Source organism: Toxorhynchites rutilus, chromosome 2 (genome assembly GCF_029784135.1).
Source record: "Toxorhynchites rutilus septentrionalis strain SRP chromosome 2, ASM2978413v1, whole genome shotgun sequence".
Classification (NCBI taxonomy): Eukaryota; Metazoa; Arthropoda; class Insecta; order Diptera; family Culicidae; genus Toxorhynchites; species Toxorhynchites rutilus.
In genome coordinates, this window is record NC_073745.1 from 260,470,609 (window position 1) to 260,492,182 (window position 21,574).

The 21,574-nt window shown below is 40.4% G+C and overlaps 1 protein-coding gene across 12 annotated transcripts in view; it reads left to right on the forward strand.

Annotated features, from left to right (window-relative positions):
- LOC129771493 (PDZ and LIM domain protein Zasp-like) overlaps nt 1-13,909 on the forward strand; it is a 180,397-nt gene extending 166,488 nt beyond the window's left edge. For 9 of the 12 annotated variants that reach the window (XM_055775174.1, XM_055775175.1, XM_055775172.1 and 6 more), the window contains 4 exons: nt 287-3,794; nt 12,134-12,317; nt 12,393-12,632; nt 12,698-13,909. In XM_055775174.1, coding sequence (XP_055631149.1) covers nt 287-3,794; nt 12,134-12,317; nt 12,393-12,632; nt 12,698-12,775 — 4,010 coding nt within the window. In that variant the 3' untranslated portion in view covers nt 12,776-13,909. The remainder of the gene's footprint in view (nt 1-286; nt 3,795-12,133; nt 12,318-12,392; nt 12,633-12,697) is intronic. The other 3 variants (XR_008742390.1, XM_055775182.1, XM_055775183.1) reach the window with 3 other exon arrangements.
- The last annotated feature ends 7,665 nt before the right edge of the window (nt 13,910-21,574 follow it).

The window sequence follows — 21,574 nt, forward strand, 5'->3', positions numbered from 1 at the left end:
TCCCAAATTCGATTTTAGAGGTACGATATTGAGCTGTTGTACGGACACAGCTTCCCGCTAGATGTCGCCAGAAAAAAGTAGTTACGCAGTGATTTCCTATAAACAGAAACCTACACCAAACTTAATTCGCCACTTATCTCATTTTAACGCATTCACTTAACGCTTAAATCATGCTTTTATCGCTTCTTTTCTTTCTCTATCTCTCATCGCTATCTGCTTTCATCCTAATCTCCGTGCCGCGAATGTCCCGCTTGTTGAATCCTTGCAATGAAATCAATCCATGAAGCCGGTAATGGTAACGCGATCGACACCAAACCGGACGACGAAAATGAACGAAACGAAGAGGAAGAACAGGTACAAAAAGAGCCAGAATCTCCCGTTCCTATCTTTTCCTGGCCTCCGAAACGCGTCGAGGACGTTATCACTCCTACCGCAACTCCCATCTATGTCCCGCCTCCGGAGACGCAGCGTGTGGTCATCAAACCGGTCCCTCCGCAACCCACGAAGGTCAAAGAATGTAGCAAATCCCCACCGGAAGAGCAAAACGACACGGTGGTGGTCAAGAGTGTACAGAGCAAATCGGCCCCGGAGTTAAGCCGAAGGAAAAGTGATGCTGTCCAAGAGCAACAACATGATGAGATGAGTTCCGAGGCGTACACCGCGACGACCACTTCGACATCGGCGTCTTCCGAGGAGTATCGAATGTATTCAACCCAAACGTCGCAACCCATTGTAACCTACTACGATACCCCGATCATCGAAATGGACTACCCGTTTTCGTCTGGCCAACCAAGTGCTCAGGCAAGTACCGGCGCATTGTCGGATGCATCATACACTCATTTCGTATTTCGTGATCCTCCACTCGAGGAATCGCTACCGCCATCCGTCGAACCCTCCATGGAACCGGAACCAGAGCAGATCAAAGAACGGGTCAAAGCTTCGCTCGAAGTGGCAAAGCCTCAAAAGCATGTTGAGTTTGTGGACTACGGCAGGGAACTGGCGCACTACTTGAGGGCAGAGCAAGCTGCGAGGGCAGCTGCTCAGCAGGAAAATCATGTTGAAATAGAGGAGGTCACCGAAGAGTTCACGGTCCCGCGCTATGAGCTACCAATGATCCAATCGCCCAATCCGGGTAGTTATCTGCCCAAGAAAATTGTTCCCAATCCCGTTCCGAAGCAGTGGCAAAGCAAACTTGTACAAGCCCTGTGCACAGCACCCAATGAATCGATTCGTTTGACCGACGAACAAATTGAGGAAGCCAATTTCATGAAGTCTCGCAATGAAGCGTACGTGCGAGAGCGAGAGGAGAATAAGTTGCGACAGTTGGAAGCGCTCAAGAGGCAAGTTGATGCTATAGAACGTCGTCTGGCGAAGAAAAATGAGGAACCTGAGCCGGAACCTCAGCCGTACCCACCTCTGGATATACCCCGAAAGGGTTCCGTGATGGCTAGAGTGTTGGCCAGCTCGACTACCAAAGCGGAACGGTTTCCGAAATACCTTCCCGCTCCCGTTGTACCGCTTCCCGCAGATTCCGCGCCTTATTTCCCACCGCCGCACTCGATGGAACCGGTTCGGAGCGAGAAAATTTCATCCTTTCGCGTAACCCCCCTTCTCGATGCCCTTACTACAGCGCCTTATACCCCGTTTCAGGACTTTGGTCACGAGGTACCCTCGCAGATGGAAGACATGCCGGTTCCTTCTGGTCGTATATCGATGACCGATGCACTGGCGACTGCCCCGGAACGGCCCTATACACCGTTCCGCGAGGTGAAGTTCGAACGATCCGAAATGTATCAAGAGTTGCTGCATGAGCAACCCTCGATTCAGGTCGATCCGGAGGCGAACTTCTCAGCATTTGCCAGTGTAGGCGGTAATCGAACGCCGGTTCCATTCAAGCCGATCGTACCGGAAATACGAGAGGAACCATGTGAACAACAAAAATCTGAACCAGAACCAGAACCGGAACCGGAACCGGTGGAAGAAAAGAAGCAGGAAGAAATGTTGAAGCCAACGGAAAAACTACCTCCGTATCCACGGAAGGACGCTGGATCCGAACACTACTCTCTGGCGCCTAAAAGAGAAAGCAATTCACCGCTCCACCATCCTGCGGAAATACCGACTTACCAGCGCAAGTGGTATAATCTACCCACGCAGAACCCTCCACATACCCCGGAACCAGAAGAACTTCGACAAAATGTACCACTAGCGTTTGTGGATACCCATTCTAAACCACATCTGAAGAAACCCATCGCACATGCTGCAAACGGAACAGAGCCGGTCATGCTGAGGAAAAAGGCGTTCACCACAATCCAAAATCGTACCGTCCCGGTTGTACAGACTGCCATAGAGGATGATGCTGAGTTGGCGCACTTCAACAACGCTCACTCACGGCTTCAGTCGAAGGGCGTGATCGATCGTGGACAGGCGTTTACACCGTCGTTGATTTTGACGAAACATCCGACCACTATTCCCTACTACCAACATCAGCTAGGTTTCGAGGAATATTTTGCGGAATCGAAAGAATTCGACGGTCGTCGCACACCTAATGCGGTTCGCAAGTCCCCTGCCTTTGGACCTCCTCCGAATCCACTGAAGAGTTATGTTCCCCCGTCGCGCGAAGGAATTCCCAATGAGTCGGGGCTGTATCTGTCGATGGGCAAACTACAAGGTGTACCATGGTATGCCAACATGGACCATATTCCGTTGGATATTCAACAGAAAATGCAAGAGCAACATCATGGTCTCGGCAAAGGACACGACTTCACACGGCAGCATAGATCGGTTAGCTACCAGGACAAACCTGTGACCGTCCATACTGAAATGCATGGTGCTACCACTGTTCAAACCCGATCCAAGGAGAGTGCAATGAGAGAGCAAGCGTCAGCAGAAAGCACCACCAGTAGCGCCAAACAAGTGGGAAACGCATTGATTCAGAAACGCACCAAAGTTGTTGAAGAACACGAACACACACAAGCGGCGAAAACTATCGAGATCGCGAAATTTTCCTCGAAAATCAAAGATGAAGAAGCTCCACTGAAGGGTTATGTAGCGCAACAAACCAGAAGATTCTCAGGCCAGGATGATTCGCTGAACGTACCGCAACAACTGCAGCAGCAACAGCAACAGCAGCCGCCGCCAACAGTTCCAGAACAGTATGAACCTCAACCGCAAGACGTTAAACCCTTTCCTCAAAATAGTGCTCCGCCAGTGTTCAGTACCTTTCCCTCGGCAAACCCCTTCGCGGAACCGATCGTAGACAGATTCCCAGCTAAGAGCGCACGCAAAGCAAGCGTACTTGTATCTAGCACGCAACTACCTCGCTCACCAAATCCATCGTCCAATTTCAAGGCTCAATTCAATGAGTTCATGGTTGGAAGTGGCTCTAATCCCTCATTGCCTGCCCGAAAGGAAGAAGACAAACGCAAAGAATTAACACAGTCATCCCGGCCGTCGCAACCGCCATCAATAACTTCTAACTCTAACCCTAACGTTGGCGCACAGCCTCCTCTGAAGCAACCACTGATATCCGTTCCGGAGCAAGCGGCTCCGGCGGTGCCCAATGGGCACCGAGCTTCAATTAACGGCACAAATGGCTTGAGCAGCAATTCTAGCAATCGTAGCAGTCGAAAACATAGTTCTGATCGATCTGGTGCTAGTGCAGGTTCCGCCGCGATGAACAAAGGACGGGCTGCTTGTTCTACAACCGCTCCAACCCGCGGTCGTGGTGTCATGAATAAGGCTGTTGGACCCGGAGGTCGTGTTCCACTGTGTGGCTGTTGCAATCAGCAGATCAGGTGTGGAAACAATTCTCTTACAAACATATCCGTCGTATTTTGAGTGTTGTTTTGCTACCCCCTCCTCAGTTTTTCGCATGCTACTTTTTAATGCTTGTTTGTGTTTCAACTAACAGCTCTTTGTTCAGATTCTCCTCATCAGAAAAAATCGCCCTCAAAGCAGTCCAACTATACCCCGGGAATAGCCACCACTCTGCTGGACAATTCGGTAAGCAAGTTGAGTTCGATCAACGATAACAGCGACTACCGCAAGCAAGCGTCCAACGTTCTCAAAGAAATGCTCGAGGCTAGACTGAAAAAACACGACGAACCTCAAGCGCCGCTTCCTAGCGTGAATGGTAACCAATTGCGGTCCAGGAACAAGGAAAACCTCCTCAGTAACGGAGACACCCTTCCCAAACGACTCCTGAACCCCTCCCACCCAATGTCCAAAATCATTGACATGTGTGACTCCAACTCAATTCCTGCTCCTCCTCCTCCGCCTCCGAAAAACTCCCCCCTGCAAGCAGCGAAGAATCTCGAACAACCCCAAACAACCGTGAACAACGTGGTTCTTCGCTCGAAGAACAATCACAACAACGTTGTTGCCAACGGGAAGGACGAAGGGTTGGGACAGGTTAACCGGCGGAAGGTAAATTCAGAACTAACCTCGCATGCGCGTGACAGACGTTCGTATGTGGAGAAAAATAACAACCAGAGTGTGGATGAAGGCAAGAAGGATGTTACTGTAGCCACCAATGGACTGGCGTCGCTCGCTGTGGTTGATAAGGTACCGATCTGCAACAAATGCAACCACAAAATTACGACGTAAGTATTGTGCAGTTTGTTTTGAATATTTGCCGTTTTTTCTGTTTATGTTTGGTGTGCATTTTTCGCTAGCATGAAAGTAGAAATCGTTTCCATATTTTATATTATTACTTTTAGCGTACCGTTGTGTGGGGCTTCATTTGATACTCTAAAAATTTAATTTGATAGACGCCTTTTTGACAGTATTTAAACGCCTCTCTGTAATCGAGAACTGTCCGAACATTTTCAACGAATAAACTTCATGTTATACCGGAGAGAAAACGAAACGAATTCATTCAATGATGATATTTTAAAGACAATCGTTTTGTACTCGATCCCTTTTTTTAAATTGATTTAGTTGATATCTGGACCGCAGGTTGCCGCAAAAAAAATAAAGGTTTCAAATTGAACTCTAAAAAAGACATTGGTTAATATTGTGTCAGACTGTTCGAGTTACCTTGTGGCTCTCTTCTAGCCCTCGTTAGTTCAACAATTGATGAAGTATCTGGATTAGGCAAAATCCAGATATTTTAGTTTCTTCTGAAGTTTCTCACAGTTGAACTTACATTTAAACAAACCTGACCAAAACTAAAGATTAGGAGGAAATATTAGGAAATTGAGACAATAGTTGGCTCCGCTAGAAGATAATCTGGAATTTCACGGTGGACTCTGATGTAATCAGGAAAACAAATACGTTACGAAAATTTAGCTCGATCATCTGCTCAACATTATGGATCACCAATGGGTTCAGAACATCACACCGAATTAGGAATCGAAGAGATAATGAAGAGGAGCGATCTTTCAGTGGGAGTGCGCTTGCCGTAACCTCGAGACTCAAGTTGTAGGTTGAGAGTAAAAATCAACGCAATGTGGTGACAAAGTTATTGAATTCGTTCAAGTTTAATGAGGTGTGTTTTGGTGGCTGATTGAAAACAGAAACTTTTATAGTTCATCACTGAGAGAATAATCGTTCGATACAGGTACCAGGTGCCGGTACAGATGAAGTTTCTTTTTTGTTGACATGTTTATTCAGATGCTTCATGTGTGTCCTTCAAGTACAATTCGAGTCGAACAAGACCCCAAGATGAATGACTTGAAATGAGTGATCGTTTCACAAAAAAAATAGAAGGAAGGAAGGTATTGAATTAGAGAGACTTTAAACTCTGAGAGTTCATTCGTCTCTTAAAAAATAGAAGATTAGTGTTATGATTCTTAGATATTTTTAGCTATTAGAGTGTTGGCTAGTTGTTTTTGTTGGGCCAGTGAAGAAACGCTCTTCAGAATTTCATCTAAAGAACGCTTTGAGTGTTCGTTTAGAGAGTGCTTCAGTTTATCCCTGCGACTGTCGAATTTTTAAGCAAGTCATGAACTTATGGACATAAAGTACCGTTCTGAATCATATTTCGGACAACATCATATTTCGGATACTTTGTTCTAATATCTTGAATTGCTTCATGCACTGATGATATAACTATAAATTTAATATCACAATTGCTTCTTTAGAGTGTTCCCTTGGTTTCACTATCACTTCGTTTGAGAATAACATTTGAATTATCACATAGTAGGAAAAAAATCAACAGCAGCGCTCATTATCATTTGTGTTTGACGTTTGTTTTGCGTGAGCACGTAGAATTTACCCGTTGCATATATATGTATATATATATATATATATATATATATATATATATATATATATATATATATATATATATATATATATATATATATATATATATATATATATATATATATATATATATATATATATATATATATATATATATATATATATATATATATACGGAGGTTACGGTGGAAATGGAAACTGTATCGGGTCCATAAACTGCACAAATTTTATTGGCAGCTTGAGATGCATTTTTGCCTTTGTCATAGTAGTACTGTAAAATGTGTCGGATTTTCTCTTTATTTTGCGACACTATAACTCACGTACGACTTAACCAAACTAAACACTGTCAAGGAGTATATTATATATATATATATATATATATATATATATATATATATATATATATATATATATATATATATATATATATATATATATATATATATATATATATATATATATATATATATATATATATATATATATATAAAGGGTGTGTCACATCAAATTGCATCACGGAAAAAACGCTAAAATTTTAGACAGTAAAATAAAAACTATTAAACAACTTTTGGCATTTTCTTTTTATTCATACTTCGAGCCCAAGCCCGTATGCTCGCACCTTCCTCTTTACCCCGTCCATAAGGTTCTGTACAACGTCAGGTTGTAGTTTTTTTTGAACAGAAATCCATTTTCTCTTGAAGTCCGCCTCCGATTTGACAACTTTTGGGATCTTCCGGAGGGCCTACTTCATAATCGCCCAATATTTCTCTATTGGGCGAAGCTCTGGCGCGTTGGGCAGGTTCATTTCCTTTGGCACGAAGGTGACCCCGTTGGCTTCGTACCACTGCAACACGTCCTTTGAATAGTGGCACGAAGCGAGATCCAGCCAGAAGATGGTCGGGTCCTCGTGCTGCTTCAATAGTGGTAGTAAGCGCTTCTGTAGGCACTCCTTAAGGTAAACCTGCCCGTTTACCGTGCCGGTCATCACGAAGGGGGCGCTCCGCTTTCCGCAAGAGCAGATCGCTTGCCACACCATGTACTTTTAGGCAAACTTGGATAGTTTCTGTATGCGAATCTCCTCCGGAACGCTGAATTTGTCCTCTGCGGAGAAGAACAACAGGCCCGGCAGCTGACGAAAGTCCGCTTTGACGTAGGTTTCGTCGTCCATTACCAGGCAATGCGGCATCGTCAGCAATTCGGTGTACAGCTTCCGGGCTCGCGTCTTCCCCACCATGTTTTGCCTTTGTCGCGGTTAGGAGCCTTCTGAACCTTGTATGTATGCAGGCCCTCCCGCTGCTTGGTCCGCTGGACGAATGAACTTGACAAATTCAGCTTATTGGCGACATCCCGGACCGAACTTCTCGGATCACGTCTAAACTGCTTAACCCATTTTAGGCCAAGCGTTCGAAAAATCGAACAGCAACTTTGATAATTTTTCATGTCTTTGGACAGGAACCTTATGGTAATGTTTTTGCACCAAAAGATAGCTTAATTTATTAGCTACCACTTATATCGATTTCATACAATTTTGAGTAACTTTTTTGGATAATAAATTCGATTTAAAGCAAGTATGTTTGGAAGGTGTTTCCAATTTCCATTAAAAACCCCAATAAAATACAAAAATATGTGAAGTTTTCTACAGTACTGCTCTGATAAAAGAACATACATTGTGATATAGAGCGAAAATCATTCGATTGAGCCGCATACAGGAAAATAACAGCCGGGGAAATTTAGTGTTCGAAAAATCGAACGTTGGCCATAACGAACATTTTTTTTTTCTGCTGAATCAACACCAACACATCTAACATCAGTTCAGTTGTGAATGTTTGCAAATATCGATTAATTTAGCAAATATTATCGAAAATCTGTATGATTTTTTGTCCGTAACAACATTAGGTGATGGCGGCCCGTAGAATTTCTTTTGTGGAGGAGCTGGAGTAAATGATCAATACGTGCAACGAGGATCCTAATGAGATTGTTTGGGTGAATATTCTTCCGCCGGACCGAATAATAACCTCCCAACCCTCTATGCCATTGTTTTTTAGCAGTACTCTGGTACTTTGCAGGTTTTGGAAAATGTTCGATTTTTTCGGGAAATGGATAATTGGAGAGACTAGTTTTTAAGCATTGACATTTCTCCACAGTTAACAATAAAAATAACACAGCATATGCTTTCGTTTGAAAGAAAAAGCCTGTCAGTAATAAGTTAAAATTACATGAAATAAGAAATGCCACATCTCACCTTAGGTGGATTAATTTGGATTTATACTTAGAGACCTCCATTCTCCTGTTCTTGTTCTTCCGGGAATCCAAAATTGATGCATTTATGAATAACGTATATTTGCTAATTGAAGTGACTTTTAGTTTGCAGTATGTTTGTACTTGCAAAAAAAATGCGGGTTTCGGCCAATGTTCGATTTTTCGAACAGTCATTTCCCGGAAAATGGAAGAAGGGAAAAACATAATTCTTGAACATTGGAGTTCCTTTAGCGTTAATAATCGAAAATACAACAATGGCTTTCGTCAAAAAAATAATTTTTACAGCTTGGTCGTTAATGGGTTAACTACGCGCTTGTGATCTTTTTCACTGACGGAGCATCCATTTTTGCCGTTCTTCACCTTCCGGTCGATGGTTAGGTTCTCGAAGTATCGTTTTAGTACTCTGCTGACCGTGGATTGGACGATTCCCAGCATCTTACCGATGTCCCGATGTGACAACTCCGGATTCTCGAAATGAGTGCGCAGGATTAATTCACAACGCTCTTTTTCGTTCGACGACATTTTTCCAAATTTACGAAAAATTGACAGTGAAGCATGACTAACGTGATCTATACACTCTTATCTGATTATAAGCGAAAGCTGAAGATATAATTCCTAAAAATTAAATTTCTACAGCGTTTTTTCCGTGATGCAATGTGATGTGACACACCCTTTATATATATATATATATATATATATATATATATATATATATATATATATATATATATATATATATATATATCTCTTTGGGAACAAGTCATATATCACTTGTTCCCAACGAGATGCCAGCTTCATAATACCCCTGTTATAGAAGCTCGCTTCCTTATTGGCATAAAACTCGGATAGCCAATTTTCACAGGCCTCTTTTGTGGCTAACTTCTGACTACCTAGCTTGTTCGCCATGGACAAAAACAAGTGGTAGTCACTTGGTGCAAGGTCCGGACTATACGGCGGATGCAAAAGAACCTCCCATCCGAGCTCCCGGAGCTTTTGGCGCGTCACCAAAGAAGTGTGTGGCCTGGCGTTGTCCTGATGGAAGACAATGCGGCCTCTGTTGATCAAAGATGGCCTCTTCTTCATCAGTGCTACCTTCAAGCGGTCCAGTTGTTGGCAATACAGGTCCGAATTGAGCGTTTGGCCATAGGGAAGCAGCTCATAACAGATTATTCCTTGACAATCCCACCAAACACACAGCAGAACCTTCCTGGCCGTTAATGAGGGCTTGGCCACCGTCTGAGCCGCTTCAGCGGGCTTCGACCACGACCGTTTGCGCTTCACGTTGTCGTAAGTGACCCACTTTTCATCGCCAGTCACCATCCGCTTCAGAAACGGGTCGATTTTGTTGCGATTCAGCAGCGATTCACATGCGTCGATACGGTCAAAGATGTTTTTTTGCGTCAACGTGTGTGGCACCCATACATCGAGCTTCTTTGTGAATCCAAGCTTCTTCAAATGGTTAATAACGATTTGATGACTTATCCCCAGCTCTTGGCCGATGCTACGACTGCTACTATGCCGGTCTTTCTCGGCTAATTCAGCGATTTTGTTGCAATTTTCGACGACAGGCCTTCCGGAGCGTGGCGCATCTTCGACGACCTCTACACTAGAACGAAAACGTTGAAACCATCGTTGTGCGGTGGAAATGGAAACTGTATCGGGTCCATAAACTCAAATTTTATTGGCAGCTTGAGATGCATTTTTGCCTTTGACTGTAAAATATGTTGGATTTGTCTCTTTATTTTGCTCCATATTTGCGACACTATAACTCACGAACGACTTAACCAAACAAAACACTGTCAAGGACTATACTATAATATAAGGACTATAAATACCTTTCCAACAAGCTATAGTATGACTCGATACAATGAATACAACTAGAACTACGCGCTTACAACGACACCTCGCGGAAATACCGCAGGACTTTTTTGACAGCCTAATATATTGTATATATTGCAAATTAAAGTTTTTTCTATAAATAAAAATATAAAATAAATATAAAATAAAATACTAATTTTTTTCTCACTGTATATTTTTTCACGTTTGGACATCATTACTCTATAACTCTTTATAAGAAACTATTGAGGTAGGACTCATAGTTTAAGAGATATAAATTATCAAAGATTTCTCTTATTAGAGTCGATACGCCCTTTTCAAAAGTTACACTTGAGTAAAAAAATGTCCAAATGCTGTTCAAAACTCATATTTCCTCCAACCCAAACGGAATACACACTTTCATTCGAATCAAAAATACTCATGTTTGGTCTCTTGTCGATAAGTATCTTCAATTTGAAAAAAAGAACTAGTTTCGATAAAACGCGTTTGAGATTTTGTGTCAATGCTGTACTCGATTAGCTACCGCATCACTAAAATGGCTGTAACTCGGTTAATAATGGGATTTTCGAAAAGTTCTTTTCGGGATATGTTCTTAAATGTCTACACTTCAGAATATGAAGCAAAAAAATTGATTTCCCTTTCAAGTTTCTATGCTGAAAAAATGCTACACTCGCAGAAAATTCGAATTCTGAATTCTGCGACATACGATTAGTTTTACACCAACCGGCAAAAGTTGTTATTGGGCTCCGATACATTTTGAAGTATTGAATGTTTCCAATGGTGAGAATTGTGTTCTTCGGTTCGGTTCGGTTCGGATTTTCTGTTTCCCATTCTGCGAGAGTTGGAGATGTGTAGATTTGCTGACAGATACTGAAAAACTACTTGGATATTCAATAAGGTCAGTTTAAGTTTCGCTCTAGTCACCGAGCAATCATCAGTACAAGTTGATGTTGAGAGTTGATTTGTCGATTTACTCAAATTGGCTTAAATTGTCTCAATTTTTTTATTGCTTTTTCCAGTTTCAAACTATTTATGAATTGTTTGCAAAAAAAATCTTTCACCTTCTTTTGTAAAGAATGTAGAGCGATCAGCGATAGCGTATCCTTTCGATGAAAATAAACGATGACCGGAAGGAGCCAAGTGTGAAGAATAAGCCGCATGCGGTCCCAATTGAGAAGCTCAACCGTTTCCTTGGCCGCTTGGTTCATGTTCAGTGTGATAGGGCATTGTCATGAAGAAAAATCACTTTTTGTTACCTTTTCTGATATTCCGTTCCTTTTCGTTTTTTGGGGCAGAGTACGGTTCAATACAAATAATTGTTTTCGGTTAACCGGCCAAAAAACATTTCGCTGATCTTAGAAGACACTGAACAATTCAATGATTGATCAACATTTAATCGTTCTGCAAGTTATTGTTGAGTTTGGCCATGTGTCAATTCAGTGTCTTCAAAAATATTAGGTGGTTTTCCACGTTCCTCGTTAGTCACACCAAATATACCATTTCAAAACTTTTTGAACCACTGATAAAATTGCGATTTGCCTGGAGTATGCTAGTAAGCTTCCACCAACATTCCATGCGAACCGGAAGCGGATTTTCTAGCAATTAATCAATGATGTCCGCAGATCGTAGTCGAGGCACATCCAAATCCATTTTCTCTAATATTTTGAATTACATATATTTCTATCAGGAAACAATAGAAACCGTAGTATCGGAAGTAACCCCGCACGACGGTATATTGTCTTCTGGACGTTTGAATATTTTTAAATATTCTAAATATTATTGAAATTTTGAAAAATCGTCCATTAACAATCCCATAACCATCACTATTCAGAGGACCCTTCATCACCGCTCTCGGTCGCATCTGGTGTCCGGATCACTTCATCTGCCACAACGGCAACTGCAAGCGTCCACTGGCCGACATCGGTTTCGTTGAGGAAAAGGGCGACCTCTACTGCGAGTACTGCTTCGAAGAGTTCCTGGCCCCGGTCTGCAGCAAGTGTAATACAAGAGTAAAGGTAGGAATTTCGTCACAACAATTAGAACGATAATAATTTTTAATGTTTTTTTTTTTGTTTGGTAAATTTTTTCAGGGTGATTGCTTGAACGCCATCGGCAAACAGTTCCACCCCGAGTGCTTCAAGTGCACATACTGCGGCAAACTCTTCGGCAACAGCCCGTTCTTCCTGGAGGAAGGTGATCCCTATTGCGAGGCCGACTGGAACGAGCTGTTCACTACCAAGTGTTTCGCCTGTGGATTCCCCGTGGAAGCCGGTGACAAATGGGTGGAAGCTTTGAACAACAACTACCATAGCCAATGTTTCAATTGCACCGTAAGCAACCTCTTCAAATGAGCATAATCCCATACCAGCAACCCATCAATCGATTTCTTTTTCAGAGCTGCAAGAAGAACCTGGAGGGACAGAGCTTCTTTGCGAAGGGTGGTCGTCCGTTCTGTAAGAACCACGCTCGCTAAAAGCGATCGAGCGTTTCTTTGGTTGTAGCAGAATTCAAACACCACAGAAGGGTCACCTGTTTCTACGTTTCTCTATTGCACATAACTTGTTTATTTTCTACTTTCATCATTCACGAAGAACAACTCATACAAAACAACAACTTCTACCATTTGAGAGACACCAAATTCATTAAAAATCAACTAACAGTGCTTTGATTGTGTATGAATATAATTCACTAACGTCGCGATTACAACGGTCGAAAGACAGAGGTACAGAGAGAGAGAGAGGGATACTGGAAAGTGATCTCCAGGAGCCCATATTTGTTATAGCATAAAAGCTGTGCGCTTCGAACGTGGTTGAGAAAAGAACTATACAGCATCTTAAACAAATTTTCAATGAATAGAGTTATGGTGCAGAGCAAGCGAACAAAAAGCATGAATTATTTCAACCATTGGGAAGTACTAGAGGCCGATTTGGTTGAAATAATTCACAGCACTTGTTCCTGTCGCTATAATTCGTTAGCGCTTATTATGGGAATGAATGGATTATGGCGAGGAAATGTTTCGAGTTAGGATTTTACTGTGGAACATGTTATTGTTTCTAGTTTTTCATAAGTGAAGATGCAAAATTTTACTTTGTTTTAGTCTTGAATGAAGAACATGTATAAAGAAAAGAAAGCAATAAACGCTTTAAGGTTTTTTGTTACTCAAAATTTACGAAATTTAGAATGAGATAGACGAAAGCTTATTTAGTACGGAAAGTTTGTTATTTTAGCAGGGCAGCAAACATTAAAAACTGGAGCAAATTATTTACATAGGAGAAGAAGGCAGCCATAAAACTATTTTAGAATCGCTTGAATTTGGCCAGAAGGTCGAAAAAAGAGCATAAAACATATGTCGAGTAAGTTTTGTCGTGTGATAACATATAAAATCGTTTCTTATTTAGTCTTATCTATGTTCAAGATCGCAAAATGTAACAAATTTATTTAATTGGTCAGATGATGGAGGACCGAGGTGCGGAACTATTTGAAAGGAAATAATCGTTGGCATCGCTAAAAGTCGAATGCTCATAATTCAATCTCCATATGAAACGATGAATATCAAGAACAATTGTAAAAACGTACGAGAAGAAAGAGAGGTTATGTATAAAGTAAACAGATGTAATAATATAATCCGAACGTCATGCACAGTGTTCTCGAGGAATCTAATACTCACTTTCTGCGAAGGTCTTTATGCTCGTGAATCGAAGGAAGACTCCTCTAATTCAGAAGCAGGTATGTGAACGCATTTCAAAACTCTAACGCATGCATTATATAAAATATCTGCTCTTAATTCTCGAACACAGGTGAAGCTAACCTTGGTCATGCGTAGTCAATCACATCATTTTTCAAGAGCATTTTGATTGAAAAAAAATTGCAACTTTTTCCCCATTGCACTACCTGTCAAATTTCCTCCGATCAATGTATCAAGCATTTTTGTAACTCAGGCTTTGTTTATTTACAGTCAATCACAATACTGGGTATACACCTCGTGCTGCTTTGTTATTTTGACGTAGAACTTCGTCTTTCATAAGGGGGCCAAATCAGAAAACAGTTCACGTTTTTATGGAATAAAGTTAACGTTAATAACTATTTTTGCCGCAAACGGATTTTGGCGATTCACATACCAAACGAATCGGAAATTCCCTAAGATTTGTTTGATATGCTATACATGACAATCCCCTGGTGTGTAAATGATTAAAATTCATGAAAACTATTAGCATTTCCCATTTTTCATACATTTGTTTTGATGATTTGTGCGCTATTCTACCCTTGCCGTCAAAAACGAGCAATTTATCGACTAGCAACGAAGGGGAAATCGTAAAATTTAAAGTCACCTTGAACAAAGGAAAAGAAGAAGTGGATCAGTGGATCTCGCTGAGGCAAACTTTCAGTATCATTCTAGATACGAAGCAATGAACATCGCTTGTTGTGATGATAAATGCAAATATTCAGTATTTTTCAAGCAGTTAACATTGTTTGTTTTCCGTCATCATAAAGGCTTCGTTGACGCCTTTGACGTCAATGCATTGAACCGACGCTATGGCGATGCAGGCCTTAAGTTTGTGCTTGATGCAGGCCTTAATGTTACTCTTTTCGAGGTTGTTGAGATTAACAGAAAGAGTTTAGTTCGTTTATGTAGTCACCAAAAAAGTAAATGTCGTTCTGGAATTTTGTATGTGATTTCATTTCGCTTACTTGTAGTTACTTCTCCACTGAGGATGACAGTTGCGCTTATCTTTAGCTTGAGAAAGTAATGCAACTTTTTTAGAGGCCAGTAATATTAACAGAAGCGTTTTTTTTTTGAGAATAGCGCAAAATGATGAGAAGTGTTTATATATTTCTAGTAGCTTTGAGCCACCAATGTATGGCTCTGTATGCATGCTATGGCAAAAGCTTTTTTGGCGCTTGATTTACGTTGTACGAACGATTCCCAGAGGTGCGATTCCACTGGGGCAATACTAAATAACAGGGAGCATGATATTTGATACTTGCAAATATTATCATTGTCGTTGTTTCCATACGGTGCCAAAGATATATTGATGTAATTATGAGATGTGGAACAATGATACTGGTGCAACGAGTATATAATCGACTGTAGCCGAGTCTATATCAATTGAGAAAAAGGCCACCGGAATAGCGTTCGAGGTAAATTTTCAATGAATTGACATGAAACAAATTGCGTCATACGATAAGGCTAGTGTATTGTTCTGCGAGGGCGAGAATGAATTGTCAATCAAATATCGACAATTGATTCTACAATAAAAAAAAACATTTCAGGGCGATCAAACCATTCTACTCAACAGTTATTTCTAAAATTTCACAGCATTATAAAATAATATCCGAAGTTATAAACAAGCGACATATATAAAATAACAGCGTAGTTCTACGTCAACAATGCCGTCATGTTACAACCTGCTATAATTGTTTGTCTTTTGAAACATTTCTGACAAGTGGGATTAGAATTGCATATTCACTATGTAAAATGAAAGCATTTCTGACTTGGCACTTAACGGGGTATTTTTTTTGCGCCAATCCATCAATTCATATAAATATAAGCAAATATTTCCGCATGCTCACAGAAATTACTCTGTACTCAAACGGTAAAAACGCCTCTTCCTTGGCTTAGGCTGTCGATTCCTTCACGCTCTGCAACGCTATCCTAATTTGTTGTGGCTATTATGCATTTTCTGTACTTTCTTATTTTTTTAAAGTACTCTATGCTGTTTATGATCTGCTTAACACTTTGAGCCTAGCGTCGGTTCCTAGGGGCTGACAAATTTTGAATACTGAATACTACAAAATTTGAATACTTTCTAGTCAAATTTCTTACTATTTTCCATTTATACAATAAGTATCTTTCGGAGCTGGGACCAACACTGATATTGTGCAAACGTCCATGATGCGGGCTGAATGAAAAGCACAGCAACAAAAATTCGGAGCTCAACGTGTTAAGAGGGACCCCGGTCTGGAAAATCTAAAAAAAAACGGATTTTCGTTTGGGAAGCTTAGGCCCTCAGAAAATTGTCCGAAAAGCATTCTTCGATATTTTATTTCGTTGGAAAGTTACAGCCAAAAGTATGAAGTCACCTCAAGGGATATAGTATTGCTGTACGAATTTTTAAACGCGTTTTTCTCGAGACCATGTTTTTTCAACTGGTGGTATCGATATCTTATGATCTACTCGACCGATTCGACTGAAATTTGTTATCAGCATGTAAAAATGAGTTATCTAAAGTGTTACATAGCCGTGTTTTGATCTCATTTTTTCGATTTTTTTTATTAGCTTCTAAATGACGATTTTTCATGAAAAATAATTAATTTATAACAAAAATGGCAGCCATTTTGGCAGTTTTTCAGATTTTCAAAAACCCCTATGTAACGTCTTAGGTATTGTCCTAAAGTTTCAAAATATTCATTAATATTCACACTCCGTTGCCTCAGAACCGATACCACCAACAAGGTACCGTTTTTCAGACAGTATATACGGATCCAGTTGTCAACAGCGTAATAAAGGGTGTGTCACATCAAATTGCATCACGGAAAAAACGCTGTAGAAATTTAATTTTTAGGAATTATATCTTCAGCTGTCGCTTATAATTAGATAAGAGTGTATAGATCACGTTGGCCATGCTTCACTGTCAATTTTTCGTAAATTTGGATGTCGTCGAACGAAAAAGAGCGTCGTGAATTAATCCTGTGCACTCATTTCGAGAATCCGGAGTTGTCACATCGGGACATCGGTAAGATGCTGGGAATCGTCCAATCCACGGTCAGCAGAGTACTAAAACGATACTTCGAGAACCTAACCATCGACCGGAAGGTGAAGAACGGCAAAAATGGATGCTCCGTCAGTGAAAAAGATCACAAGCGCGTAGTTAAGCAGTTTAGACGTGATCCGAGAAGTTCGGTCCGGGATGTCGCCAATAAGCTGAATTTGTCAAGTTCATTCGTCCAGCGGACCAAGCAGCGGGAGGGCCTGCATACATACAAGGTTCAGAAGGCTCCTAACCGCGACGAAAGGCAAAACATGGTGGGGAACACGCGAGCCCGGAAGCTGTACACCGAATTGCTGACGATGCCGCATTGCCTGGTAATGGACGACGAAACCTACGTCAAAGCGGACTTTCGTCAGCTGCCGGGCCTGTTGTTCTTCTCCGCAGAGGACAATTCAGCGTTCCGGAGGAGATTCGCAAGCAGAAACTATCCAAGTTTGCCAAAAAGTACATGGTGTGGCAAGCGATCTGCTCTTGCGGAAAGCGGAGCGCCCCCTTCGTGATGACCGGCACGGTAAACGGGCAGGTTTACCTTAAGGAGTGCCTACAGAAGCGCTTACTACCACTATTGAAGCAGCACGAGGGCCCGACCATCTTCTGGCCGGATCTCGCTTCGTGCCACTATTCATAGGACGTGTTGGAGTGGTACGAAGCCAACGGGGTCACCTTCGTGCCAAAGGAAATGAACCCGCCCAACGCGCCGGAGCTTCGCCCAATAGAGAAATATTAGGCGATTATGAAGCAGGCCCTCCGGAAGAACCCAAAAGTTGTCAAATCGGAGGCGGACTTCAAGAGAAAATGGATTTCTGTTCAAAAAAAACTACAACCTGACGTTGTACAGAACCTTATGGACGGGGTAAAGAGGAAGGTGCGAGCATACGGGCTTGGGCTCGAAGTATGAATAAAAAGAAAATGCCAAAAGTTGTTTAATAGTTTTTATTTTACTGTCTAAAATTTTCAAAAGGATCGGTCTACTGGGCGAATTTCTACAGCGTTTTTTCCGTGATGCAATTTGATGTGACACACCCTTTAATCATTATTCATGCACATCAAAAATGGAAAATACATCTTCAAATATACCTTAAACAATAAACAAATTATCCGTACACTTCACTTCATTCCTAACATCCGAAAAAACACGAAAGTTAATTATTTTTCGACCTTCCAGACAGGGGTCTAGTGTGGAGGCACTTATTTCGGATGTTTTTTCGTATTCTGAAAAAATAAAACAAAGAATAATATAGTAATATCCATTATATCCTAATTTTGTTAATCCGTTTTTTAACAGTTAGAAAAAAATTGAACGGAAGAAAATCATAATTAGAATAGTTACAAGCTACTTCACCAGAAGTTTTGAAAAGATGCCGCAATCGCATGAACCTCAGACAAGTCAGAAACGTGTTTTTTTTTGACAAAACGGCAGCCGTTTGAAAAAAAAATTGAATTGTTTCACATTTCTAGACTAGAATACTGCCTAAATAGAACATGGAGCCAGAACATTCATTGCAATTGCTTCCGTTTTTTGTGAGATCACAACAGAATTTCGGATCAAAGAAAGAGCGAAGTAGAACTAGCATTTCAGTTTATTATAAGTTTTAAGTACACCCAGGTTTTTTAGGCGGTTTTTTACGAGTTTTTTTACGCGGATTTTCCATTTTACGCGGATTTCTAATGCGGTTTTTTCACGAGGCGTAAAAAAGTAGAAGGGTCTGAGCATAGGGGCACGGACGGAAGTTTGACGTAGGGCTGTGATTGTTCAGAACAGTTGTTGTTTTAAGTGTAATTTTTTTATTGTTCAGAAATTTGTTAGTTTAACTCTTTTGAAACTCCAAATAGTAGCCCTAAAAAGGGCCGCTCGTTATATGAACTCATAACCTACAAACGGTTTGTAGGTTATGAGTTCATATAATCATATAATAGACAGTTGAACTTCCTGCCAAAAGTTTAACTGAAAATGGTTAATGAATATCAGTGTGACACATAACAGGGTGGAATGGTAGATGAATTTAATGTGGATCGGTAAACAGAAAAATATATATCGTCATTGATTACATTGAATATGAAGTTTATGGGGAAGAAACAGAAAAAAAAGGTTGAAAATACTTAGTATTTCGTGATATTTTGATGTAAAATATACATGAAATCATGAAGTTGCTTTATTTTTAATCGATAGCTATGGTATAGTGATTTATTTCCATTGTCTTAATCTTTTTTTTTTATCCCAACAGTCTATTTTATTAGGCTCATTTTGCAATTAAGCTGTAACAGAGCCGAATTCATTCGTGTACATTTTTTATCTTAAGATAACTTTTTGTTGTATATTACACTGTTACTATTTTGAGGCGTAAGAGTATCGCTATCTATCGATAAACATTTGTTTTATCTATAACACAGTAGCCGTTTAGGCGCAAGAGAATTCCTATTCTATCGATGCACAACACATGTCGCCGTTTTTTGGCGTAAGAATATTGCTATTGTTCGAATGTTCATAGTTGAGCTGTTCACAACGGGACGGTTGATATGAGGCTTCCTTTGTTGCGTTATTAATAGTGCCAATAACCGATGCAGCAGACCGAAAATGTGAGCGATAAGGGACTGGGATTACCGAAACATGATGATTGTTGCGTGGACATAGTAGCTAGAATAACACACTGAGATGGTCAGTTGAGGGGCCCTGACTTATGAGCTCATGATTGTTCGCTAAGTAGCGAACACGCAACCAATTAGGCTACGAAGACCCCTTATTGTCTTATTCTTATTATTAGTCTTATTCTAAGGCATCGGGAGCATTAGCTTTTTCTGTGAAATAATGTTTGTTTGCAGACTATCACAATCAAGTCGTATTGGTTTTACTGCTCAATCTATCATAGAAGGAATTGAGTCATTGCGAATTATGAGTATAAGGACTTATCTATAATAGGGCGTATGTTAACTCGGCTGCAAAGCCGCTTCGTATCAATAATAGATGTCATCTTCAATTTGAAGCATTGATTTTGCTGTTTTGTACTCCAGTTAGCCCAATTCACGATCGATCACTATATGGGTGACACTTTCCTCGCTGCTTTGATGAAATGTTGCATGAAATTTGAGTGATGCATGAAATCTTGCATCCGATTACTTCAACATGTCGAAAAAGGTCTTGCTAATTTGTTGGATAGAACGAATTATTGCACACAATTTTGTGTTGCACACAAAATTCATGGGAAGTTGAAAGAAAGAATGCATAATACATGATTTACCTTCGCATCCGCTCGCAAAACATACCTCTTTTATTTGTTAAATTGCTCATTCGTTTTGTTATTTCCACTGCTGATGTCTCAGGTGAAAAAAATGCTGGTTAAATTTGCCATCTAATGATATATATTATAATATATATAGTAAGAACGATTCTGCGTAATATGCATTTGAAAACTCTTAACAAACGTTACATTTTTCGTAGAGTGACCCCCCTATATAGAAATCAAAGCAGAGTCCTACGTCAAAAACCTTGGTGTATACGTTTTGACAAACGCGGGCGTAATCTAGCACAAGACATTTTGCTAAAACGCGGGACATCTGGACATCTGGTCATTTTTATCATAGCGGAATGCTCGGCATCAGAAGCAACAATCAGATTACCTTTTATTTTACCGGTTTACAGTGACTCAAAACCGTAATCGTACTCCACCATGCATATCTCTTTCCCCTTCTTTTGAGAGTCGAAAACAAGCTTTCGGAACATTTTATTTAGATAAATACATAGTGTCATATGAGAGTTAAAAGGTTATCTACGACTTTTTTTGTGTATCCGAAAGGAATATTTATCAATTTTTTCATCAAGTGGATTCCAAATTCATTGTTTTTAGAAATTTGATGGTTTCTAAATTTCCTACACAGATAACTTCCTGACTTTTTTACTGAGATTGATATCGGAAAATTGTAGAGGAATATCAATATCTTTTGAGCAATTGTAATGTAACCATGTTCGAACTTTATATGTCTTGAGCTCTGGGTCATTGTCTTGGCAAAACTTGAATCCTCGATTCCATCCCATTCTCTTAACACTTTGCTTCAGGATGTTCAAGTAAACATTCTGATTCATTACATCATCGTTAAGAATCAAATTGAGCAAAAAAAGACGGGTGAGTAATGTCGGGGACATAACCGGAGTAACGTAGGACTATACAAAGGGGACAGCTTTTGTTAAATATATATTTTAAATATATTGTTTTATTTTCTTCTCCTACGTGAATACCTGAAAAATGGATTACTTTACTGTTTACTCTTTATGAATATGTTGATGGTTCTGTAAAGAACCTTTGGTGTTGTGTTTTTGTTATCACTCGATATTCCCATCTTGTTCGGTTAAACCTTCCTGTTTAGCTATTGCGTTTGCCACTCACCACAGCTTTCACAGTTGGAAAATTTCTTCCCATCCAGCTTGTGACATGTTGTTCAGTAAATTACATTTAATGCGACGTGCCGGAGAAACACTTTGCCACTCACTGAAACTAATTGTTGCCTTG